This window comes from Borostomias antarcticus (genome assembly GCF_949987555.1).
Source record: "Borostomias antarcticus genome assembly, chromosome: 4".
Taxonomy (NCBI): Eukaryota; Metazoa; Chordata; class Actinopteri; order Stomiiformes; family Stomiidae; genus Borostomias; species Borostomias antarcticus.
The window spans coordinates 32,054,494-32,081,993 of record NC_140237.1 but is presented as its reverse complement, the minus strand read 5'-3'; the positions used below and the strand labels follow the sequence as shown (position 1 = coordinate 32,081,993).

The following is a 27,500-nucleotide window of genomic DNA, read 5'->3' as shown; positions in this document are numbered from 1 at the left end:
GAGAGGAGAGGAGAGGAGAGGAGAGGAGAGGAGAGGAGAGGAGAGGAGAGGAGAGGAGAGGAGAGGAGAGGAGAGGAGAGGAGAGGAGAGGAGAGGGGAGGGGAGGGGAGGAGGGGAGAGGGGAGGGGATGAGGGGATGAGAGGGGAGGAGAGGAGAGGAGAGGAGAGGAGAGGAGGGGAGAGGGGAGGAGAGGAGAGGAGAGGAGAGGAGAGGAGAGGAGAGGAGAGGAGAGGAGAGGAGAGGAGAGGAGAGGAGAGGAGAGGAGAGGAGAGGAGAGGAGAGGAGAGGAGAGGAGAGGAGAGGACACTACTCAAACCCCATTGTCCTCCTCTATTGACCAGTACTGGCCAGGACCTGCAGCAGACAATGGCACGGCAGCAGAAATGAGATCAGACAAACTTTTAACCAGCCAAGAAGACAAAGAACTTGTGACAATGTGCGGGTAGGGGGTGTGCGGGTGTGTGTGTGTGGGTGAGAGAGAGAGAGAGAGGATTGGTCATGGGTCAGGGTTATAATGTTGACAGAAGGGTCATGAAGTGTGTGTGTGTGTGTGTGTGTGTGTGTGTGTGGTGTGTGGTGTGTGGTGTGTGTGTGTGTGTGTGTGTGTGTGTGTGTGTGTGTGTGTGTGTGTGTGTGTGTGTGTGTGAGTTGTACCGGGCTGTACTAAACGCTATTAGTGTCAACACCAGCTGAATGCACATGTGTGTTTATGTCATGGAAAGGGGTAATCTGTGAATCTCTCAAAGTAAACACGAGACGTGTCAAACGAGCAGCAGGGATAATATGTGTATAATGGGCCTCATTCACCAAAGACTCCCTGAGTTTCGTCTCAAAAATGTTCTTGAGAAAGGTCCTAAGAAAAGTCTACGTCAGGTGCATGACGTGTTCTTAAAACAGCGAATTGTTCACACCTGCGTTCTTATAATGATGATTTGATGATGCATTTAGCGGTCGCCAGAGAAATTGGTCCTCTACGTTTCTCCCATCCAAGCCGTCCTCCTCCAGGGGCAGCCAGGAGCAGTGGGCAGCCTCGTCAGAGTTGGGCAAGTTACTGAAAACTAGTAAGTAGTTACAATTGCTAGTTACTTTTTTCAAAAATAACTGAGTTACTTTACTGATTACTGCATATAACTAGTTACTGGGGAAAGTAACTTTTGCATTACTTTTCAGTTCTCTTATTAATGCACACGCTATAGTATATTATTATTATTATTATTATTATTATTAATAAAATTATTGTTATGTGTAATGCTTAACAAAGGCTACCCAGCTTTCAATGGGTTAACAGTAACTCCTAGGCTACCTCATGTCTGGCCAGTGACCTACAACATTCCTAGCCTTCAAACCAATGTAGGTAAACCTCAAGAGAAGAAGCTTCTCAAGCTTTTGATCTGATAGTTTACAGCATACAGCATGTTAACAAACAGCTTTAAAAAAAAAAGAAAAAAAAGAAGAAGATAAAAAAAAAATATATATATATATATATATTTCGACTGGTATTTTGAAATGGACGAAATTAACACAGCGAAAAACCACAGATTTTATCTTTAATGTTGATGTAGAGATCGACGCTAGATCATAAATAGGAAATGTAGGCTATTTGTCCATTGCACAAAAGTCACGAGTAACAAACCCATTTCAATTTCACTAACTGTCACTGTGTTATTTTAATTTGAAAAGAAACTTGTGACATTACTAGTTACTGCCAAAAGTACTGGCGTTACAGTAATGCGTTACTCCCAACACTGCCTGGGTCCAAGTCCAAGTGCTCAGTCCAGGTCCTGGTCAGGGATAGGACCAAAGAGCATCTGTTCTTCTGCATGTTTTTATATTGGGGTTCTATGTTCTGCATGTTTTTATATTGGGGTTCTATGTTCTGCATGTTTTTATATTGGGGTTCTATGTTCTGCATGTTTTATATTGGGGTTCTATGTTCTGCATGTTTTTATATTGGGGTTCTATGTTCTGCATGTTTTTATATTGGGGTTCTATGTTCTGCATGTTTTATATTGGGGTTCTATGTTGGGCATGTTTTTATATTGGGGTTCTATATTCTGCATGTTTTTATATTGGGGTTCTATGTTCTGCATGTTTTTATATTGGAGTTCTATGTTCTGCATGTTTTATATTGGGGTTCTATGTTCTGCATGTTTTATATTGGGGTTCTATGTTCTGCATGTTTTTATATTGGGGTTCTGCGTTCTGCATGTTTTTATATTGGGGTTCTATGTGGACGCTTTCCCAGAGTTCTCTGAGCTGGACCAGTGCTTTGTAAAATAATGAAAAGAATCACTAAAACATATTATAAATACTATTATATTTATATTATACTGTAGAATTGAGAATTGAGTGCATGGATTCTGTTCTTACCTAAGATAACATTGGTGAATGTCAAAAGTTTCCTGAAAACAACCCAAGTGGGGTTAAAGAAGAACATTTCTCTTAAGAACGGTTGGTGAATGAGGCCCAACGGCTTCTGTGAGTGGTGCTGTGTGTGTGTGTGTGTGTGTGTGTGTGTGTGTGTGTGTGTGTGTGATCATCTCCCGGGTGTCAGAGCAGCGTTGTGCATGCTGATTAGTGACAGACGGTGCTCTCGGCCTTTTGGCCAATTAGACCGGCGTCCCTGGGACAGAAAACACAATCCCCTGCACAGAAACAAAGAAACACACACACGCGCACACACACACACGTTTCTCTATCCTCATGGGGACTGCCTAACCCTAGCCCCAGCCCTAATCATCCATCCATCCATCCATTTTCATCCGCTTATCCGGGGTCGGGTCGCAGAGGCAGCAGTTCCAGCAGGGGGCCCCAGACACCCCTTTCCCTGGCAGCATCAACCAGCTCTGCCTGGGAAATCTTTAGCCGCTCCCAGGCCAGTGTGGAGATGTAATCCCGCCACCTGGTCCTGGGTCTACCCCGCGGCCTCCTCCCAGCCGGACACACCTGGAACACCTCCCTAGGGAGGCACCCAGGAGGCATCCTCACTAGATGCCCGAACCACCTCAACCGGCTCCTTTCGACGCAAAGGAGCAGCGGCTCTACTCCGAGTCTCTCCCGGATGACTGAACTTCTCACCCGATCTCTCAAGGAGACCCCAGCCACCCTCCGGAGAAAACTCATTCGGGCCGCTTGTATCCGTGATCTCTTTCTTTCGGTCTTGACCCATCCTTCATGACCATAGGTTAGGGTGGGGACGAAGACAAACCGGTAGGTCGAGAGCTTTGCCTTTTGGCTCAGCTCTCTTTTCGGTAAAGCGACTGCAGAACTGCACCAGCTGCTCCGATTCTCCAACCAAACTCCCTCTCCATGGTTCCCTCACTCGTGAACAAGACCCCCAGATATTGAACTTCTTCACTTGGGGTAAGGACTCATTCCTACTCGGAGCGGACAGACCACCGGTTTCCTGCTGAGAACCATGGCCTCAGACTTACAAGTGCTGATTCTCATCCCGGCCGCTTCACACTCAGTTGCGAACCTATCCAGAGTGCTGGAGGTCGCAGGCAGATGATGCCATCAGGACCACATCATCTGCAAATAGCAGAGATGTGATCCCCAGCTCACCGAATTGCAAACCCACCTCCCAAGCCCCCTCCAAGATCCTTGCGAGAGTGAAGAGCTGGTTGGTGGTTCCATGACCAGGACGGAATCCGCATTGTTCCTCTTCGATCTGAGGTTCGACTATCGGCCGGACCCTCCTTTCCAGCACCTTGGGAGTACACTTTCCCTGGGAGGCTGAGTAATGTGATGCCTCTATAATTGGCACACACCCTCTGGTCCCCTTTTTTGAATATTGGGACCACCACCCCAGTCTGCCACTCCTTTGGCACTGACCCGGACTTCCACGCAATGTTAAAGAAAGTCCTTCTCCATGGTTTCTCCGAACTCCTCCCACACCCGCTGCTTTGCCTTGGTCACGGCCGAAGCCGCAGCCCTCCGGGCCAGTCGATACCCTGCAACTGCTTCTGGAGTCCCCCGGGCTAACATATCCCGGAAGGACGGCTTCTCTGATCACCGCTGTCCACCACGGTGTCCTAGGGTTACCGCCCCTTGAGGTACCTATGGCAGCTCGCAGCCGCAGCTTCAGCAATGGAGGCTTTGAACACCGACCACTCATGCTTGATGTCCCCAACCTCCACAGGGATGCCAGAGAAGCTCCGCCGGAGGTGGCAATTGAAATATCTCCGAACAGGCTCTTCCTCCAGACGTTCCCAGTTCACCCTCACTACACGCTTTCCAGGTCTGTCCAGAGGTTTCCCCCGCCATCGAAACCAGCTCACCACCAGATGGTGATCAGTGGACAGCTCTGCCCCTCTATTTACCCGAGTGTCCAAAACACATGGCCTCAGATCAGATGATATGATAACAAAATCTATCATCGACCTTCGGCCTAAGGTGTTCTGATGCCAGGTGTACTTGTGGGCATCCTTGTGTTCGAACATGGTGTTTGTCATGGACAATACAAATAAAGCTTTGATTGATTGAAACCGTGACTAGCACAGAAGTCCAATAACAAAACACCACTCGGGTTCAGATCCTCGTGGCCATGCCTCCCAATCACGCCCCTCCAAGTTTCTCCATCATTGCCCACGTGTGCATTGGAGTCCCCTGCAGGAGCCCCAAAGAGGACTCCACTTAGGAACTGCTGTTCGGTGCATAAGCACAAACCACAGTCAGAGCCCCCCCCCCCCCCCCCCCCCCACAGTCCTAAGGCGCAGGAAGGCGACCCTCTCGTCCACTGGGGTGAACTCCAGCACAGAGGCGCTCAGCTGGGGGCTAGCTAGTATAGCCACACCTGCCTTACGCCTCATACCGTGAGCAACTCCGGAGAAGAACAGGGTCCAACCCCTATCCAGGAGTTTGGTTCCGGCGCCGGTGCTGTGCGTGGAGGTTAGCCCCACCAGGTGTAATTGGTATCGCTCCACCTCCCTCACAAGCTCCGGCTCCTTCCCCCCCAGCGAGGTCATGTTCCATGTCCCCAGAGCCAGCCATTGCTTCCCGGGTCCGGTCCGTCGGTGCCCACCGCTTTCACTGCCACCTAGTTGGCAGCGCACCCGACCCCGACAGTTCCTCCCGCGGGTGGTCGGTCCACAGGACGAAGGATGAGATGGTGTCTCCACGTCACTTTTTTGGGCTGGGCCCGGCCGGGCTCCTTGGTAAGCCCGGCCACCAGGCGCTCGCAGGCGGGCCCTCCATCTGGGCCTGGCTCCAGACGAGGGCCCCGGACTTCCTCCGGGCCAGGTCTCTCTTCCTCTTATGTTGTACTCCATCAGGGTTTTGCGTGTAACTCCAGGTAGGGGGGCTAGGGGGTACTAACACTTGCCCAAGGTGGATCCCCAGACTAGTGGAGGGAAGGAGGCGTCTTACTTCTCCATTCTAGTTTGCACTGAAACTAGCCACTGCCCTTATAATTACCCTAATTATAACCCAAGCCCTAAACCCTAACCTTGGACCCTAAATACACCTGTGACTTGTGAGGACCCTCCAAATGTCCCCATGAGGCACCATTTTTCTTGTTTAACTGTTTTTGTGGGGACATTGGGTTAAACGTGACCACACACACACACACTCACTCACGCACGCACGCACGCACGCACGCACGCACGCACGCACGCACGCACAGCCAATACGTTCTCATAGGAGTGGGATGCAGCATGCTAGCAGGATAACAGGGAAAACTAATCAATATGGATCCATAAGTGACATCATAGTCCAGCCTCCATCCTTACCCAGAGAGAGGGAGAGAGAGAGGGAGAGAGAGGGAGAGAAAGAGGGAGGGAGAGAGGGACTAGCAGAGAGAGAGGGAGAGAGAGAGCAGAGAGAGGGAGAGAGAGAGCAGAGAGAGAGAGATAGATAGAGAGGGAAAGAGATAGAGAGAAATAACAGAGCAAGAGAGGAGGGAGAGAGAGATGAGCAGAGAGAGAGAGACAGAGAGTGACAGAGACAGAGAGACTAGCAGAGAGAGACAGAGAGAGAGAGGGAGTAGAGAGAGGCTGGACCCTACAGTGTCTCGTGTCTTCACGTGAGGTGTTTCCAAAGGCTGCCTTTATCCCCTGCCCTCCAGAATGTCCAGCTTAAAGGGCTGGATTAGTCCTGAAATCACATTATCTAGCTGCCTTTCTCAGTGGAGGCCGGGCACTCACTCCGCTGTGAGGTCAAGATGGCAAACCGAGGTGTGTCTCTCTGTGTCTCTCTCTCAACTGAATGTCTGGGCCACTCATCTTAATGCCACCCCCATCAATATAACATGAAGTGTCTGGCGAGTGTGTGTGTGTGTGTGTATGTGTGTGTGTGTGTGGGGGGGGGGGTGTGTGTGTGGGGGTGTGTGTGTGTGTGGGGGGGGGGGGTGTGTATGTGTGTGTGTGAGGGGGGTGTGTGTGTGTGGGGTGTGTGTGTGTGTGTGGGGTGAGTGTGTGTGGGGGGTGTGTGTGTGTGGGGGGGGTTGAGTGTGTGTGTGGGGGGGGGGTGAGTGTGTGAGGGGTGTGTGTGTGTGGGGGGTGTGTGTGTGTGGGGGGGGGTTGAGTGTGTGTGTGTGGGGGGGGGGGGGTGAGTGTGTGAGGGGTGTGTGTGTGTGGGGGGGGTGTGTGTGTGTGTGAGGATGGAGACAGGGCAGACAGCAGGTCTAACACCCAGAGACACATGATGTCTCCCAGCCTTGATCCTGTCTGAATCCCTAGAGGAAGCGCTCTAATTAACCAGCACGCCTAGAACAGCAGGGCTGTGTGTGTGAGTGTGTGTGTGTATGTATGTATGTGTGTGCTTGTATGTATGTATGTATGTATGTATGTTTGTACATGTGTGTGTGTGTGTGTGTATGTTTGTACATGTGTGTGTGTGTATGTTTGTATGTGTGTGTGTGTGTGTGTGTGTGTGTGTGTGTGTGTGTGTGTGTGTGTGTGTGTGAACCCTCCCTCACCTCCCAGTGGCTGAAGACGAGCTGTGGACTGGCCAGGCCGCTGGTTCTCTTCCGGATCTCGTCTGCGAACCCGAAGCTCTCGGCCACCGGGAGAACGGCCTTGATGATGAACATGTCCGTCCCCTCCTTCATCTCCTCCTGGAGCACACGCCCCTCTCTCTTCCCCAGAACTCCATACACACGACCTGCGCACACACACACACACATGATGAACATGTCCGTCCCCTCCTTCATCTCCTCCTGGAGCACACGCCCCTCTCTCTTCCCCAGAACTCCATACACACGACCTGCACACACACACACACACACACATGATGAACATGTCCGTCCCCTCCTTCATCTCCTCCTGGAGCACACGCCCCCCTCTCTTCCCCAGAACTCCATACACACGACCTGCACACACACACACACACACACACACACACACACACACACACACACACACACACACACACACACGGACACACATATAGACATGCACTCGCGCACGCACACACACACACACACACACACACACACACACACACACACACGGACACACATATAGACATGCACTCGCGCACACACACACACACACACACACACACATATGCACACAATAAACCAAGGCTGGGTCATTTACAGAAGTGGGGAGAGGAGAAAAGTCTGCAAGTATCCTTTATCATTTTCTATAATCGAATGTTCAAACTATCGATGCAATCTACTGAAACAGATGATCTAATACAGCTATTGATCATGGCCATTTATAGTATTATGCAAACAACATTTGATCATATCGCATCTGCACACCCCTGTAAGCTAACGCTGTTCGTCCTGGACTACTGTGCATCCCCTCCTGTACAAATCTAATAACAAGCCACGCCTCCTCCCACACACTGGCTGGCCAAGCACAGCGCCTGACAAATGAAGCCACCGTGGCCGCTGATAAGCTCGGTGAAGGGAACAAAAACTCATTTTGTTTGTGAAATTGTCTTATAATAACACATTTAATCTCCCCGGCGATTCCGCTGACTAAGTGCTTCTGGGGGCGTCTCCCGGGTAGACGGTTCATCCCGCTAGCGCGCCGGGACACGTTGTTTACCCTAAACGACGGCTTTCAAGGCTCATTTTCCTCTTAATGACTTTCAAAGGACGACAATTTGGAGAGGCGGCGCGCAGCGTTACTCAGGCGCACACACGTCTGGAGGGCGCGGGTGGGCGGTCGCTTGCATCATCGTCAGGGGGACGCGTCACTCATAGGCGGCGTTCCCAGAGGGCCGTGCGGCATTCCCAGGAGGCCGTGCTCTCTCTCTCTCTCTCTCTCTCTCTCTCTCTCTGCGCGCAACGAAAGGTTAGCTCTGAACGGACAGCTGTCGAGCGCTAACAGCCTGACTCAAGTCTATCCTCAGGAGGAAACCGGGCTTCTGTCATGACGGAGACGAGCTGACTCACTCTGAGATAAAGATTTCATTCAGCTTCCTCGACCGGGACTTGTGTAAAATCGGTTTGAACCCGCTTTGCTGGTGAAGATGCACGATAACTATGAGAGGGTGTGTGATGTTAAGTACTTTTATAATGCTATTTTGTTGTTGTTTGTTTGTTTTGTGACAGTTTTTGTTTTTGTCTTGTTTGTATGTGTGTATGGAAAAAATGTGAAACTCAATAAAAATACTTAAAACCCCCCCCCCGCTTTGCAAGAGCGCTCTGTGCTTTTGGCGAGCGCCGCGCTCTCTCACCTAGCACCTCGGCCGTTGCCATGATCTCGCAGGTGTACATGGCCGCCATGAGCCTCTGTGGCCTGGCCTGGAAGGCGTGGCGGCAGGCTTCCTTCATGGCCGCGATCAGCTGCCCGGAGAACGGCCCGTAGCAGTCCGCCACCGCCGCCGGCCCCGCCTCCTCCCGGTGCCCGGCCCCTCCCGCCGCCCTGGCTCCGCCCTCCTTCTCCTCGGCGTCCCGGGAACCCTCCTCCCCCTCCTCCTCCTCCTCCCGGCGCCGTGTCTGGGCGGGGGGCTTCATGTCCCATCTCTCCAGCGAGAAGCAGACCCCCATCAGGGGCTCCTCGCACAGGGGCCCCGACAGCGTGGCGAGCTGGAAGCCGCTGGCGATGCTGTTGTCCAGGTCCCTGACCGCCTGGGGGCCCGCCTCCCCCCTCGCCCCCCTCTCCAGACACTGCCACACCGACGGCCTCTGGTAGCCCTCCACGCTGTTCAGCAGGATGTTGGGCCCGCACCTGACAAAGACCACAACAAAAACGACAACAACAATGACAACAACAGCATCATTGGACTGAAGCCGCAGACGTGCGGTTGGAGTGGAATATGTAGGGGAGGGACCTCTTCCCACCTCCCTTGCTCTCTGCGCATTAGTTGCCTCTGTGTATGAAATGCGCTATACAAATAAAGCTTTAATTGATTGATTGATTGAGTGTAAATGAGCCAAGCGTCGCCCCGCCCCCTCCCTCCCCATTGGTCCAGCCCGGCGGGCCGCCTCGCTACCTGCGGGGTCCGAAGGCCCAGATGCGCTCCACGGCGTTCATCCACTTCCTCCCCTGCAGCAGTCTCTCCAGGCTGGCCTTGAGGCCGGCGAAGGCGTCCAGCGTGCGGGGGCTCACCTCCATGACCCTCCCCTCCCTCAGAGACAGGTTGACCTGCTCCAGGGTCCGGATCAGCTCCCCGCTCCCCTCCAGCAGGCGGGTCACCTCTTTAGAACCACAACCAGAACCACAACACGCCGGAGAGGTCAGACCCGTTCTCCTAGGCGCCGGTGACGACGCAGAAGCTGAATGATGACGAACGCGGAGGGTCCTAATCACGGTGTATTGATTACCCCCCCCCTCCCACCCACCCCGTGCCATCTGGCCGTGCGTCTGACCTTCAGGGAGGGGGAGGGCGCGGACCCCCACCGTGGCCTGTCTGTTGGGGGTGGTGAGGGTGACCAGGCCGCTGGCGTCCAGATGGAGCGTGTCTGAGAAGCGGGCCTGCGACGCCTCCTCTTTCACCTGGGAAAACACACACACACAAGCACACACACACACACACACGCACACACACGCACACACACTCACACACACACACACACACACACACACACAGTGACGGCCGTGCTAAAACACAATAAGGGTCAGCGCTTGGGCAAAATGTGCGAATGTTTATCAAAAAGGCTTTCAAAGCTCTCCCTCCCTCCCTCTCTCTCCCTCTTTCCCTCCATCCCTCCCTCCCCTCTGTCCCTCCTTCCCCCTCCATCCCTCTCTCCCCTCCCTCCCCCCCTCTGTGTCGGTCCTACCTGGTGAATGACGGCCACCTTCTGCTGTCTCCCCAGATCTTCGTTGACCATGTCCACCTTGGGCGGTCTCACCACCGTCTCCCTGAACGGGATGATAGGCTTGGACGCCGTGATCTCAATCTTGGCGAACCTGCAGGTGAGAGAGAGACTTTTCAAACCACTTTTATTACTCAAAACACAATCAACAAAACATACAAAACACTACAACACACTACAACACACACAAGACACACAAACCACATCAAACCAACGTATGACCAAAACTCATCTCCTCCTCCTCCACAGAGCACAACACATGATTGAGACACCACGTCGTGTCCAACTCTGCCAAATTATTAGACAAATGAAAAACTCTAAATCAGCTGACAGCCTCGCCCGTAACATACATTTAAACAACACCGTGACATCAACATCCACACCATCCCGGACCATCTTCCTCCTGCTCAGATACACTGCCATCTTAGCCTGACCCAACAGAAAACTGCACAGCTGACTCTTCACCCTGGTCTTCCTACTGTACCTGCAACCCAAAATAAACATCTGACTCTTCACCCTGGTCTTCCTACTGTACCTGCAACCCAAAATAAACATCTGACTCTTCACCCTGGTCTTCCTACTGTACCTGCAACCCAAAATAAACATCTGACTCTTCACCCTGGTCTTCCTACTGTACCTGCAACCCAAAATAAACATCTGACTCTTCACCCTGGTCTTCCTACTGTACCTGCAACCCTAAATAAACATCTGACTCTTCACCCTGGTCTTCCTACTGTACCTGCAACCCAAAATAAACATCTGACTCTTCACCCTGGTCTTCCTACTGTACCTGCAACCCAAAATAAACATCTGACTCTTCACCCTGGTCTTCCTACTGTACCTGCAACCCAAAATAAACATCTGACTCTTCACCCTGGTCTTCCTACTGTACCTGCAACCCAAAATAAACATCTGACTCTTCACCCTGGTCTTCCTACTGTACCTGCAACCCAAAATAAACATCTGACTCTTCACCCTGGTCTTCCTACTGTACCTGCAACCCAAAATAAACATCTGACTCTTCACCCTGGTCTTCCTACTGTACCTGCAACCCAAAATAAACATCTGACTCTTCACCCTGGTCTTCCTACTGTACCTGCAACCCAAAATAAACATCTGACTCTTCACCCTGGTCTTCCTACTGTACCTGCAACCCTAAATAAACATCTGACTCTTCACCCTGGTCTTCCTACTGTACCTGCAACCCTAAATAAACATCTGACTCTTCACCCTGGTCTTCCTACTGTACCTGCAACCCAAAATAAACATTTGAAAAATAAAAACCACATCAAACAAAACAAACATGCGAGACAAAAAAACGGAAAAAAACACAGAGCCGACCAAGAGCAGAACACAGAGCCGACCACACTCCAAAAAACGATGAAAAACTGTTTCCCTCCCCGTGCAGAAAGGACAAGTAGACCTGACATCAGGATTAAACACAGAAACAAAGACATTGACAGCAACAGCACCGTGCAAAATCCTCCGAGAGAGAGAGAGAGACAGAGAGAGAGAGAGAGACAGAGAGAGATGGAGATAGAGAGAGAGAGAGAGACAGTGAGAGAGACAGAGAGAGACAGAGAGAGAGAGACACGGTTCTACGGGCGTGTTCACACAGTCGTAACGTCGCCCCCTATAAACCTCAGGGCAGGAGATACCACACAGGACCCAGGCCCACCAGACCCCCCCCACCCCCCCCCCCGCTGTGGAGAGACCGCGGCCTGAAACGTTTAGTTTCTCGGCGGGGGTTTTATTTCCCCAGCAAACGTGCTCGTCTGATATTACCCGGTCTTAGAACAACTCCCAGCCAAACGCAGTATATTCCCATCCGTCATATCCGTCCGGCTCGCGCTCTTCAATCTCCCCCGCAGGCGTCGGCCCGTTATAAACCAGTCCGCCGCGGCCCGGGAAGATCTATCTCCGCCGCCATAAATATCCCATGCGCCAAGGATCGCTACGTCATGCGGCGATAGTCCAGCGGCGTCTGGCGGGCCAAAAAACGCTCTCGGCCGCCCCCCCCCCCCCCGGGCCCGGCCATGTGGCCTAGCGATAATATTGACAAACAGGAGTTGGCGGAGGTCAAGTGGAAGGTCTGCTTCTCACATCCCATGTGGGGATCGTAGGGTTGGACAGGGGCTGGGTCAGTTTAGGATAAGACAGCGCGCGTACCGAGGTCCTGGATACGGAGGACGTCCATGCTGTAGATGAATGATTACGCAATCATTGTGCACGGTGGAGTTATTGATCCATGATCTTTTGTTGTACGGATCTTTTATGAACAGGACCTTGTAGTTTTAAGTGTCTTAGGTTTATGTACAGTATAGTGCAGTTACTTTATACAGGTTGGTTTTTATTGTGTGCATTGCTAAATGTTTACTGTGTGTTTTTAATTGAGTGTCGTATTAAGATACTGGCTGCCTAAACTTCCTCCGGGATTAATAAAGTACGTATCCATCCATCCATCCCTCCACCCCATCCATCCATCCATCCATCCATCCATCCATCCATCCATCCATCCATCCATCCATCCATCCATCCATCCATCCATCCATCCATCCATCCCTCCATCCCTCCATCCATCCACCCACCATCCATCCATCCATCCATCCATCCATCCATCCATCCATCCATCCATCCATCCATCCATCCATCCCATCCACTCATCCATCCCATCCATCCATCCCTCCACCCCATCCATCCATCCATCCATCCATCCATCCATCCCTCCCTCCCTCCCTCCCTCCCTCCCTCCCTCCCTCCCTCCCTCCCTCCCTCCCTCCCTCCCTCCCTCCATCCATCCATCCCATCCACTCATCCATCCATCCATCCCTCCACCCCATCCATCCATCCATCCATCCATCCATCCCTCCATCCCTCCATCCCTCCATCCCTCCCTCCCTCCCTCCCTCCCTCCCTCCCTCCCTCCCTCCCTCCCTCCCTCCATCCATCCATCCATCCGTGAAACTGTAACTAAACCCTTCTCTGCTGCAGGACAAAGCTACAGCCAGGGTCATGAACAGAGTTGTCTGTCAGTCCAGGGCAAGGATGCTCCCTGGCTGACCTAAGGGCACGGGGTCAGCTCCTATATAAACCCTGTGTGAGTGTGTGAGTGTGTGAGTGTGTGTGTGTATGAGGGGGGGCAGACAGCAGGCTGAGACGGTGTAGTCCTATTCTCAGACAGGCCCAGGACAGGCACGCCTCTAATCCTGTTAAGATTCAGACCATCAGAAAAGAGGACGGAAAACAGATCCTCCTCCTCCCTCTCTCTCTCTCTCTCCCTCTCTCTCCCTCTCTCTCTCTCTCCCTCCCCCTCTCTCTCTGTGTGTAATGTTTACTAGAATCACCTCACACAGTCTTTCTACTGAGACCTTCTCCAGACCCATGAGGTCATGTGGGATAACAGTTGGATATTTTCCCTCGGTGAGAATTGCCATTTCTACTGCACCTACCCTACCTACCTAACCCTACCTACCTACCTACCTACCTACCTCTCTACCTATCCTACCTACCTACCTCCCTCCCTCCCTCCCTACCCTCCCTCCCTCCCTCCCCTCCCCTCCCTCCCTCCCTCCCTCCCTCCCTCCCTCCCTCACCTACCTCTCTACCTATCTTACCTACCTACCTCCCTCCCTCCCTCCCTCCCTCCCTACCCTCCCTCCCTCCCTCCCTCCCTCCCTCCCTCCCTCCCTACCCTACCTACCTCTCTACCTATCCTACCTACCTACCCCTCCTGCCTCAACAAGCTCAACCTGAACATCACACGCTACTTGACGCAGAGACATTTCTAATCCATTTTTCAGAGTGGTGTGGAGTTAGTTAATATTTCAACAAGCCATCACTAATTCAGGGTGTTGATGCTGGGGTGGTATTTGCTCGTCTAACACGGCTCCCCCATCCTGCCCCCCCCTCTCTCTCCTGATCTGTTTATTCTTGGAGGAGCGTGTGAGTTGTAGAAACATGACTGTGCAGACAGGAAGTGATTTGACTACGGCAACGCTGACATGTAGAGGTGATCTGGAGGCTTCCTGAGCAGATCTGCATCAGCACTGAGGAGGACAGTGGAGTAGAGAAGAGTAGAGTAGAGTAGATTAGTGGAGTAGAGTAGAGTAGAACAGAGTAGAGTAGAGTAGAGAAGAGCAGAGTAGATTAGTGGAGTAGAGTAGAGCAGAGTAGAGTAGTGGAGTAGAGTAGAGTAGAACAGAGTAGAGTAGTGGAGTAGAGTAGTGGAGTAGAGTAGAGTAGAACAGAGTAGAGTAGTGGAGTAGAGCAGAGTAGATTAGTGGAGTAGAGTAGAGTAGAGCAGAGCAGAGCAGAGCAGAGTAGAACAGAGTAGAGTAGAGCAGAGCAGAGTAGCAGAGTAGAGTAGAACAGAGTAGAGTAGAACAGAGTAGAGTAGAGCAGAGCAGAGTAGAACAGAGTAGAGTAGAGCAGAGCAGAGCAGAGCAGAGCAGAGCAGAGCAGAGCAGAGTAGAGTAGTGGAGTAGAGTAGAGTAGAGTAGAGCAGAGCAGAGTAGAGTAGTGGAGTAGAGTAGAGTAGATTAGTGGAGTAGAGTAGAGCAGAGTAGAGTAGAGTAGTGGAGTAGAGTAGAGTAGAGTAGAGTAGTGGAGTAGAGTAGTGGAGTAGAGTAGAGTAGATTAGTGGAGTAGAGTAGGTCAGAGCAGAGTAGAGTAGAACAGAGTAGAGTAGAGCAGAGCAGAGTAGCAGAGTAGAGTAGAACAGAGTAGAGTAGAGCAGAGCAGAGTAGCAGAGTAGAGTAGAACAGAGTAGAGTAGAGTAGAGTAGAGTAGAGTAGTGGAGTGGAGTAGAGTAGAGCAGAGCAGAGTAGTGGAGTAGAGTAGAGTAGAACACGGTAGAGTACAATAGTAGAGCAGAGCAGGACAGAGGAGAGTAGACAACAGCAGTAGAGTAGAACAGAGCAAAGAGCAGACTAGAGCAGACTAGAACAGACTAGAACAGACTAGAGCAGACTAGAACAGACTAGAGCAGACTAGAACAGACTAGAGCAGACTAGAACAGACTAGAACAGACTAGAACAGACTAGAACATGACTAGAACAGACTAGAACAGACTAGAACATACTAGAACAGACTAGAGCAGACTAGAACAGACTAGAACAGACTAGAGCAGACTAGAGCAGACTAGAACAGACTAGAACAGACTAGAACAGACTAGAGCAGACTAGAGCAGACTAGAACAGAGCACACTAGAGCAGACTAGAGCAGAGCAGACTAGAGCAGACTAGAACAGACTAGAGTAGAGCAGACTAGAACAGACTAGAGCAGAGTAGAGCAGAGTAGAGCAGAGCAGAGCAGAGTAGAGTTCTAGAAAGCAGGCCAGCTGGACCCGACTAACGACATCACCCCGGCGCTGCTTAACGTGCTCAGGATCAGATGACTTGGCAGTTGACCCACTTACCAGGACAAAGAGTGCGCCTGAGAGGGCGCGAGCGCGGCGGCCTTAAGAGATCCCGGACCTGTGATGTCACAGGCACGTGCCGCAGGGGCGGGGCCGAGCGCGACTGACCTCCTTCTGAGCGCGGCGTGCGAACGGCCGCCGGCCCGTCGGCTCTGGGAGTGATGTCACAACGGGGTCAGCCGGGAATCAGAGCAATCGCGGTCCTCGTGGGCATCCCCACGCCACCCCCCCCGCCCGCGTCTCCCTATCCGCCTTCCTGCCGTGACCCTCGAGCTCTCTTGGTCGTGGATAAGCAGCGACTCTGAATTAGTGCGAGGGGCTTTGCTCGTCTTTTGCGCGACACGAATTGCAGAACTAGGGTTGCGGTCTGATGATGCAAAACATTACCATTATCAAAATGTTAATCTGTCACTGCGGATGGGCCGCGGCTTAGAACGTTGTTATGATTGTCTGTGGGGCTTCGTCTCGTTGCGTGGCTGTTAGGGTATGAGGTCTGAGCTCCACAGCTCGTCTGGCTACCCTGCCCTGGCTACCCTGCCCTGGCTACCCTGCCCTGGCTACCCTACCCTGGCTACCCTACCCTGGCTACCCTACCCTGGCTACCCTACCCTGGCTACCCTACCCTGGCTACCCTACCCTGGCTACCCTGCCCTGGCTACCCTACCCTGGCTACCCTGCCCTGGCTACCCTACCCTGGCTACCCTGCCCCTGGCTACCCTGCCCTGGCTACCCTGCCCTGGCTACCCTGCCCACCCTGCCCTGGCTACCCTACCCTGGCTACCCTGCCCTGGCTACCCTGCCCTGGCTACCCTGCCCTGGCTACCCTGCCCTGGCTACCCTGCCCTGGCTACCCTGCCCTGGCTACCCTGCCTGGGCTACCCTGCCCTGGCTACCCTGCCCTTGCTACCCTGCCCTGGCTACCCTGCCCTGGCTACCCTGCCTGACCCACTGGCTTACGGGATGGAGGTATTTATAAACATCCTCGCTCGGCCGTTCGCTGGTCTGAGCAGCCTGAGATGACATCATGAAGCTGAGAGACTGGTGAGAGAGCGAGTTAGCAAGGGACTGAGAGAGAGAGAGACCTCACAATAAACACACTAAAGATGTTAAAACCATACAATTACATGCACTCCACACACACACGCACACACACACACACAGTAATATTCGGTACACACAGATAAGCACATAATTACAAACGAGCATGTAGACCATCCACCCCAACAGTCCAGATCGGCCCTCGCAGACGCCACGCCCTCTCACGCTCATCCACGTCGCTTATCAGCAAAAAAAAAGAAAGAAAAGCCAACTCCACCCCAAGGCGCGTAGAGACCATGCCCTTCAACATCTGGACCTGGTCCACTGGTCCGCCCCCTCTCTCCAGGTCCCTACATGTTAGCCACATAGCCAACTTAGCTTGCCCAAACAAAACATTTAGGAGCACACATTCTGGCCTCTCGCTGTGCGAGTATTTGGAAATCCAAGATAAATAAACAAGTCCAATGAGAAGTGAATCCTCAACCTTGTACTTACCAGCTGCAAGGGAGCAAAGAGCAGAATAATACGCTCACATACAGAAAACACAACTGTTTGTGTGTGTTTATGTTAGTGAGGGACTGAGAGAGAACGGGAGTGAGCCACTGAGAGAGAGAGAGAGTTAGTGAGGGACAGAGAGAGAGAGAGTTAGTGAGGGACAGAGAGAGAGAGAGTTAGTGAGGGACAGAGAGAGAGTTAGTGAGGGACAGAGAGAGAGAGTTAGTGAGGGACAGAGAGAGAGAAAGTTAGTGAGGGACAGAGAGAGAGTTAGTGAGGGACAGAGAGAGAGAGAGAGAGAGAGAGAGTTAGTGAGGGACAGAGAGAGAGAGAGAGAGAGTTAGTGAGGGACAGAGAGAGAGAGAGAGAGAGAGAGAGAGAGAGAGTTAGTGAGGGACAGAGAGAGAGAGAGAGTTAGTGAGGGACAGAGAGAGAGAGAGAGTTAGTGAGGGACAGAGAGAGAGAGAGAGAGAGTTAGTGAGGGACAGAGAGAGAGAGAGAGTTAGTGAGGGACAGAGAGAGAGAGAGAGTTAGTGAGGGACAGAGAGAGTGAGAGAGAGTTAGTGAGGGACAGAGAGAGAGAGTTAGTGAGGGACAGAGAGAGAGAGAGTTAGTGAGGGACAGAGAGAGAGAGAGAGAGTTAGTGAGGGACAGAGAGAGAGAGAAAGTTAGTGAGGGACAGAGAGAGAGAGAGTTAGTGAGGGACACAGAGAGAGAGAGAGAGAGAGTTAGTGAGGGACAGAGAGAGAGAGAGAGTTAGTGAGGGACAGAGAGAGAGAGAGAGAGAGTTAGTGAGGGACAAAGAGAGAGAGAGAGAGTTAGTGAGGGACAGAGAGAGAGAGAGAGAGTTAGTGAGGGACAGAGAGAGTGAGAGAGAGAGTTAGTGAGGGACAGAGAGAGTTAGTGAGCGACAGAGAGAATGAGAGAGAGTTAGCGAAAGACAGAGTGAATTACCGAGGGACTGACAGAGTGGGTCAGTGAGGGACTGACAGAGTGGGTCAGTGAGGGACTGACAGAGTGGGTCAGTGAGGGACTGACAGAGTGGGTCAGTGAGGGACTGACAGAGTGGGTCAGTGAGGGACTGACAGAGTGGGTCAGTGAGGGACTGACAGAGTGGGTCAGTGAGGGACTGACAGAGTGGGTCAGTGAGGGACTGACAGAGTGGGTCAGTGAGGGACTGACAGAGTGGGACAGTGAGGGACTGACAGAGTGGGTCAGTGGGGGACTGACAGAGTGGGTCAGTGGGGGACTGACATAGTGGGACAGTGAGGGACTGACAGAGTGAGGAACACAAGCAGCAGTGATGACCGGGACCTCCGAGCCGCTCGGAGCCATGGCTGCCCCCCTCCTGCCCCCCTCCTACCCCCCTCCTGCCCACACCTGTCCACCGGAGGTCTAGCAAGCCTCTCTCCCTGCCCAGTTCTCTGCTCCCCTCTGCTCATCTGCAGACTGAAGTAGGGCTGGGTATCGATTCGAATTTCAAGAATCGATTCGATTCCGATTCACAAGGTTCAGAATCGATTATCACAATTCAATTCGATTCGATTCAATATCGATTCAGTTAGTGTTACTAAAACCGTTTTTTTTATAGCTGTAACCTTAATTACATGACTGTCAAGTTATGCAACACATCAATACTAGGGCTGGGTATCGATACTGATTTCCAAAAATGAATGATTGAATGAATAATTGAATGAATTAATGAACTATTCATTCCTTCATTTATTAATTCATTCATTAAATAAAAGATCGATTTTGGGATTCATGAATCGATTCTGAATCATTTGATTCAGAATCGATTAATCGATTTTTTTTACCCCAGCCCTAGTCTGAAGTATTCCAAGTACTAGTTCTTGGAATTGGAATCACTTCCTTCTCATGGACAATTCAGGACTCTGATTATGGACTATTGTATTTCTGTTTGTAATTGTTTTAGTTAATTAATTCGTCATTACTTCATTTTATACTTTATCTCGTAATGTTTTTATATGTCTATATATGTGACTGTGTATTACTGACTGTATTTCTTTATTGAGAACTCAACACACTTGAAAATGAGGTTCACACCTCAATGTGTAACTTGAGTATAGAGAAAGGTTTGAAGAAGTATCGTGAACACATTCCTGACTGCAGATCAGAGCACATTGTGTATGCATGGCCGACCATCCCTGGAATATCAACCAAGACCCCACTTTCACATTTACTGGCAGAACGCAGGCAAAGAAGGCCTTGGAATTAAGTCAACTAGAATGGATTCCTGCACAGTGTTTGCTGAACAAAATTATTTCTTTCTCCGGGCGCAGACACAGGGGAGTGAGTGAAACTGACGGAGTGTGTGTGTGTGTGTAGGTATGTGCATGTTTAAGAGAGAATAGGCTGTGTGTGTGTGTGTGTGAGTTGAATGTGTCAGTCTGCTAATGCAGTGTGTGTGTGTGTGTGTGTGTGTGTGTGTGTGTGTGTGTGTGTGTGTGGGTGGGTGGGTGTGTGCGTGCGTGTCTTATGGCATTTTACAACCACATTTTACTACCTCAACTTGACTCGACTCGCTTTTGTGTTTTTTACTTTCACACACTGCAGTTAGTAGGGACTTCAGTTAGTAGAGACTTCAGTTAGTAGAGACTTCAGTTAGTAGAGACTTCAGTTAGTAGGGACTTCAGTTAGTAGGGACTTCAGTTAGTAGGGACTTCAGTTAGTAGGGACTTCAGTTAGTAGGGACTTCAGTTAGTAGGGACTTCAGTTAGTAGGGACTTCAGTTAGTAGGGACTTCAGTTAGTAGAGACTTCAGTTAGTAGAGACTTCAGTTAGTAGGGACTTCAGTTAGTAGGGACTTCAGTTAGTAGGGACTTCAGTTAGTAGGGACTTCAGTTAGTAGGGACTTCAGTTAGTAGGGACTTCAGTTAGTAGGGACTTCAGTTAGTAGAGACTTCAGTTAGTAGAGACTTCAGTTAGTAGAGACTTCAGTTAGTAGGGACTTCAGTTAGTAGGGACTTCAGTTAGTAGGGACTTCAGTTAGTAGGGACTTCAGTTAGTAGGGACTTCAGTTAGTAGGGACTTCAGTTAGTAGGGACTTCAGTTAGTAGAGACTTCAGTTAGTAGGGACTTCAGTTAGTAGGGACTTCAGTTAGTAGGGACTTCAGTTAGTAGAGACTTCAGTTAGTAGGGACTTCAGTTAGTAGAGACTTCAGTCACCACGACCCACGCCAACGTCAGTGGGAACTCCACGATTCACAAAAAGGAAAATGTACATTTTTTGCTCTGAAACAGTGAGAAGCTGGTAAACAAAAGATATGTTCAGCAATGTTATCATATGGCAAGGACCCGTTACATTTATCTAATTCACTGTAGAGTTAACCCAGTCTAGGACAGCGACCTGGCCAGCATTCGAGTTTAATTGTGTCGGCTATATAAAAACCATTCCACTTGAATAGCTATCAATTTGAGGATATATTGTCTGTACATTTGTTGCTATTTACGTAGACTACCTGCAGCTTTCCCTCAGAGTAACAGTACCTCTAGTAGGCTATAGCATGCCGATGGTGCTACTAATGACCGAGGCACTAGAAGCCTGTATATTTCACATGATGTGATATATATTGAGACTGATTTAGAGGATTTGTGTCTTGTATCAGTGAATTTCATTAAACATCATTAAACATTAAACTAAAAGTCTACTGTTGTTTTGGAAGCAAAACAAAATGTTTTGGAACCCCCCTCATTTAACTCAAAAGTCCCTGGCGAGTTTGCCAAGTTGAAGACTAACTATATCTCAAATTAGAGATAATAAGACTTGTGTGACCTATGTGTGGTTTTTAGAGTCCAGAAGCTCTGAAGCTCGCACGGTCGGCTGGTTGGTATGATTGGTCCACAAAAATGTCCACAAAAGCGCAATGTGCTTCAGGCCCTGGTCATCTCCCGCCTGGACTACTGCAACTCCCTCCTCGCGGGGGCACCGGCGTCAGCCATTAAACCTCTGGAACTTGTCCAGAAAGCTGCTGCTCGCCTGGTGTTCAACCACCCCAAATTCTCCCACACAACTTCCCTCCTCCGTTCCCTACACTGGCTCCCTGTAGCGGCTCGCATCCAGTTTAAAACTCTGGCGCTAACCTACAGGGCAATGAAAGGAACAGCCCCCTCCTACCTCCAGGCCATGGTCAAACCCTACATCCCCTCCCGACCACTACGCTCTGCTACCTCAGGGCGACTGGTTGCCCCGTCACTCCAAGGCCCCTGCGGTCGATCGACACGGTCACGGCTCTTCTCTGTCCTGGCCCCGCAGTGGTGGAATGAGCTGCCCACTGATGTCAGGACAGCAGAGTCGCTGCCCATCTTTCGTCGCAGGCTCAAAACTCATCTCTTCAAGAAGTACTACAACAATCCTCCCACCTAAGCACTTATTATATTATATTGCACTGTACTTTACTTGCACTTTGCCTTCAGCACTAGATTTTGCTCTTAGTCACTTGTTTTAGAAAGAAGATGCGCTTGTGAGTTCTGGCAAGTAGTAGTACATTGGCTCTTCCTACGTTAAATGCAATTATTGTTAGTCGCTTTGGATAAAAGCGTCTGCTAAATGACTGTAATGTAATGTAATGTAATGTGCCACCACAGCTACTAATCCACTAATTAGACGATTCAGATGGATTGAAAATGCTTGCTGCCTACTCTACAGTTCAATACAAGTCAATGGATTTCATAAAATGATCAATAAAACCCTACAGGATTCATACTTTGCAGCGAATTTGATGTCAGAACACCAACGGACACCAATTACCCCCTCAGTGAGCTTCTTGTCTTTGAAATCGAGAGTTTAACATGTTTTTGAATGATTTTTCAAGGTGCCCACCCACATCCATTGTATGATCAAAACGGTGGTAGAGCAATTATCAGACTTTCTCAAAAGTGCTAGTTTTGTCAACGTTTTGATCTGAACCATTGTATATGATCATAAGTAACCTTAAAACAGGGCTAAACATGCATTTTCCCTTTCCTACTCCTTTAAGCAAACAGTGCTATCAAAGGACACGTAGACTCCCAGGAGCAGGGCACTCCCTCGCCATGAAGAGCTGTTCAAAGACGCCAGAGAGGAATGAACTTGAGACGGAGCAGGAGAGAGGCGCTATTGTCTTCAGAGCCTCATCTCAACTCACATTTCTCACCAGTGAAATTCTATATAATAGCTTCTGCCAGGAGTCAGCTAGCGAAGTCACTCAGGGGGGGAAAACGGTCTTGGTTGAGGCCTAGAGGCTGTGGTCATGAGGATCACAATATGTACCATGTTCCCCTGGAATGACCCATTACTGGTGGAGGGGACACACACACACACACACACACACACCTCTCTCTGAGGTCGTCCAGGCAGCGTTGTAGATGGACCTCACCGGCGGTGACCAGGACGTGTTCTCCCGTTTCCTGGATCAGAACCTCGGCACACGGGTCAGCCTGGTTCAGTAGACGCATGCCCCGCACCAGCTTATGCATCTCACCTGCACACGCGCACACACACGCACGCACACGCGCACACACACACATACACACACACACACACACACACACACACACACACACACACACACACACACACACACACACACACACGTACACACACAAACACACACACACACACACACACACACACACACGAACACACACACACACACACACACACACACAGACACACACGTACGCACGGGAGCAGGGCACACAGAGAGCCAGTGTGACAGAGAGAGAGAGAGAGAGAGAGAGAGAGAGAAAGAGAGATATTTGTTATACATAACAGTAAAAGTGAGAGACACATAAAACAAGACAGAACAACAGAAACAACAACAAAAACAACAACAATTAAAGAGGATTTGAGGTCAACACGCACGCGCGCGCGCACGCACGCACGCACGCACGCACGCACGCACGCACGCACGCACGCACGCACACACACACACACACACACACACGCACGCTGCCCTGAGCGCCCGGACCAACGCAACACACATCAGGGCTGCTCTTCAGAGGGCAGGCCTGGGTACGGAGACCAGATTAGCCCCTCCCCTCAGACGACCCGGGGCCGAGGCTTGCCGACGTCGCTACAGCGCCGGTGTCCACCCCCCCGCCCTCCCTCGACACTCACCGGGGTGCTTGGGCTCCACGGCCACGCGTACGATGGGCGTGGCCTCGAAGTTGAGCGGCGTGAAGGGCGGGCACGCGGGGGAGGTGGAGAGCGTCGCCGACTTCAACACGCACTCCTCCAGACCGCCGATACCTGGCGAGGGAGGGGGGAGGGGGGAGGGGGGGGGGAGATGAGACAAGCCGTCACACGAAATAACGCTTGATCCACAAGTGGGTGCATTCGTTTGAGTGAAAAGGCCTGATCATTATAGCGAGTGGGAGATGGGGGTCATGTGTGTGTGTGTGTGTGTGTGTGTGTGTGTGTGTGTGTGTGTGAGTTGCGTGTGCAAAGCGAGGGGAGACACACACACACACTGAAGGATGATTTCCGTCACCAAGGGAATATGAGTGTGAGGGGCGAGGACACTTCCCACATCATCCTGACACCCGTGACAATGAAGTGCCCGTGGTCGCTGGTCGAGGAGGTCAAATAGAATAATTACAGCTGAATCCATCTCTTTCTAGCCTCGGTAGCAAGTAGCAGCTCATTAAAACAGCTGTACTTCTTTCTGCTCTACTCGGGAGAGGGAGTGGAGGAGGAGGAGGAGGAGGAAGATGGATAATGAGACCAGCTACCACTCAGTCGGAGAGAGAGAGTGGGGGAGGAGGGGGCAGGAGAGGACAGGCGGTAAGGGAGACAGAGACAAAGAGAGAGGTCATTTCCTTGCTGTCGGAGAGTCCGTGGCCCTGGAGCTAATGAAGTCTTTAATAGCTGTAGCAGGGCTGGGCAGGGCTGGGCAGGGCAGGGGAAGGCTAGGCTGTACTAGGCTGGGCTGGACTACCCTAGGCTAGGATACTTTACGCTGGCTGGGATGGGCTAAGATAGGTTGGGATGAGTTGGGCTGGGCTGGGCTAGGCTAGGTTGGGCTGGGCTGAGTTGGGCTGAGCAAGGCTAGGTTAGGCTACTTTACGCTGGCTGGGATGGGATGGGCTAGGCTAATCTAGACTGAGTTGGGGTGGGCTGGGCTAGGCTAATCTAGACTGGCTGGACTGGGCTAGGCTAGGCAGGGCTGAGTTGGTCTGGGCTAGGCTAGGCTACTTTATGCTGGCTGGGATGGGCTAGGCTAGGTTAATCTAGGCTGAGTTGGGGTGGGCTGGGCTAGGCTAGGCTAGGTTGGGCTGGGCTGAGTTGGGCTGGGCTGGGCAAGGCTAGGCTAGGCTACTTTACGCTGGCTGGGATGGGCTGGACTAGGCTAGGTTAATCTAGGCTGGCTGGACTGGACTGGGTATGTAAAGCACATGGCATTGCCTCTGTGTATGAAATGCGCTATATATAAATAAAGTTTGTTTTGATTTAACCAAGATCAATGCTAACTGTTACATTGTAAAGTGTCGTATAGCCTAACCAGCTATGGAAGACTGGCCTCAGATCAGAGTAGCATTTGAATAGAGAGAGAGAGAGAGAGAGAGAGAGAGAGAGAGAGAGGAGGGGGGAGGAGAGGATAGTGTGTCTCTCTTTGTTCCAGACACAATCAGCGCTCCCTCTCAGCTGCAGCCACACACACACACACACACACACACACACACACACACACACACACACACACACACACACACACACACACACACACACACACACACACACACACACACACACACACACACACACACACACACACACACACACACAGCCTCTCAGACAAAGAGTGCTTCCACCCTCTTAGTACTGTACATAGGCTCACACTACACACACATTTCACAGCAGCACACAAAGTGTATACGAACATTGCACACACATAAACACATTATACGCACAGTATACTGTGTATTGCACACCATTTTGTATTTTGCACTGTAATTTACACTGTCCTGTCTAGCCCTTGCACCCTGTCTAATGCTGTCTACCCATGTTATGCACCGACCAGAACAAACACCTAGTATGTGGAAAAACCTACCGGGCTATAAAACTGATTCTCTCTCTCTCTCTCTCTGTCCTTCCCTTATTCTGACTCTATCACCCCTTTTTAACCACTGCAGCTGCTTCTATACATGTCATATGTGTGTGTGTCCGTCTTTTCGCGTGTGTGTGTGTGTGCGTGCGTGCTGGTGATTTAGACCAAATACCGTTGCACAACAGCAGACAGTAGAAGGGATTGCTCATACAACCTGCACCACTTACTTCACCACCTGGGTGTGAACTCAACTTGATCTGCCCCCGAGGGGCTACTGGTTCTACTGCAAGCAGACCAGACAGGATAATACAATACAGTACATAGAAACACACTAGAAAGATCTGGTCAGCTGTTTGAAAAAGAGTTATTTGATCTCAAGCTTCTTTACCTGGTTAAATAAAGGTTAAATAAAAAATATGAAAAGATAAAAACCTACAAACTGATTGTTGTGTTCAGTACAGGTTGAGGAAGAATAGGGTGGAACTATCAACTTATTTAACCCCAGGGCTGCAGTAGCAGAGCCCGGTTTCTTCTAGAGATGATACTGGATCTGATGACTCATTCAGGGCCTGTAGGACGATCCTAAACACACACGCTTCCTTTTGTGTCTCCTCCAAGGAACTCCCTCAGACACACGCACGCACGCACGCACACACACACACACACACACACACACACACACACACACACACACACACACACACACACACACACACGCTTCCTTTTGTGTCTTCTCCAAGGAACTCCCTCAGACACACGCACGCACGCACGCACACACACACACACACACACACACACCCACAGACACACACACACACACACACACACACACACACACACGCTTCCTTTTGTGTCTCCTCCAAGGAACTCCCTCAGACACACGCACGCACGCACACACACACACACACACACACACACACACACACACACAGATGTGCGCACACACACAAATTCACTTCTAATACACACACCTCTCTCAACACACCATGGTGTTTATTCTATTGCTGATAGCTTCCTGTGCTCACACAAACACACACACACACACACACACACTAAAAACGCACATTCCCAGCAAACACGCACACACATATACACACACACACCTCGTGGGGCACTGTGGGGGTAGGCCGAGCTCTGGCCTAAATTAAAGTGCTCTTTCAACAACAAACTGAGCTCCGATTGTCAACTTCAGATGGTGGTTTTAATGATTCCTACATAAATCCTGCCACTCTTCAACTTTTCACCTCACACATGCCTTCTCTCCACCACCCTCTCTCCCTCTCTCTCTCTCCCCCTCTCTCTCTCCCCCTCTCTCTCCTTCCCCCTCTCCTACCCCTCTCCCCCCCTCTCTCTCCCTCTCTCTTCACCTCACACATGCCTTCTCTCCACCACCCTCTCTCCCTCTCTCTCTCTTCCCCCTCTCTCTCTCCCCCTCTCTCTCCTTCCCCTCTCTACCCCTCTCCCCCCCTCTCTCTCCCTCTCTCTTCACCTCACACATGCCTTCTCTCCACCACCCTCTCTCCCTCTCTCTCCCTCTCTCTCCCCCTCTCGCTCTCCCTCTCTCTTCACCTCACACATGCCTTCTCTCCACCACCCTCTCTCCCTCTCTCTCTCTCTCCCTCTCTCTTCACCTCACACATGCCTTCTCTCCAACTCCTCCACCACCACCCGCTCCCCGTCTCTTTCCTGTCCCCTCTCTCTCCCTCTCCTCTGTTCCCCTCTCCCTCTCTCCCCCTCTCCCTCTCCTCTGTTCCCCTCTCCCTCTCTCCCTCTCCTCTGTTTCCCTCTCCCTCTCTCCCCCTCTCCCTCTCCTCTGTTCCCCTCTCCCTCTCCTTCTCCTCTGTTCCCCTCTCCCTCTCTCCCCCTCTCCCTCTCCTCTGTTCCTCTCTTCCTCTCCTCTGTTCCCCTCTCCCTCTCTCCCTCTCTCCCCCTCTCTCCTCTGTTCCCCTCTCCCTCTCCTCTGTTCCCCTCTCCCCCCCTCTCCCTCTCCTTTGTTCCCCTCTCCCTCTCTCCCCCTCCCCTCTGTTCCCCTCTCCCTCTCTCCCCCTCTCCTCTGTTCCCCTCTCCCTCTCCTCTGTTCCCCTCTCCCTCTCCCCCTCTCCTTCTCCTCTGTTCCTCTCCCTCTCTCCCCCTCTCCTCTGTTCCCCTCTCCCTCTCCTCTGTTCCCCTCTCCTCTGTTCCCCTCTCCCTCTCCCCCTCTCCTTCTCCTCTGTTCCTCTCCCTCTCTCCCCCTCTCCTCTGTTCCCCTCTCCCTCTCTCCCTCTCCTCTGTTCCCCTCTCCCTCTC

General features: G+C 51.3%; 1 protein-coding gene across 1 annotated transcript in view; it reads right to left on the bottom strand.

The window, feature by feature from the left end:
• Nucleotides 1-27,500, bottom strand: part of LOC311308495 (elongation factor-like GTPase 1) — a gene marked incomplete at its 5' end in the record, with an annotated part of 65,045 nt that overhangs the window by 2,361 nt on the left and 35,184 nt on the right. The window contains 7 exons of the mRNA XM_084437456.1: nt 6,918-7,102; nt 8,633-9,126; nt 9,392-9,596; nt 9,768-9,894; nt 10,179-10,308; nt 22,499-22,646; nt 23,285-23,416. Coding sequence (XP_084293582.1) covers nt 6,918-7,102; nt 8,633-9,126; nt 9,392-9,596; nt 9,768-9,894; nt 10,179-10,308; nt 22,499-22,646; nt 23,285-23,416 — 1,421 coding nt within the window. The remainder of the gene's footprint in view (nt 1-6,917; nt 7,103-8,632; nt 9,127-9,391; nt 9,597-9,767; nt 9,895-10,178; nt 10,309-22,498; nt 22,647-23,284; nt 23,417-27,500) is intronic.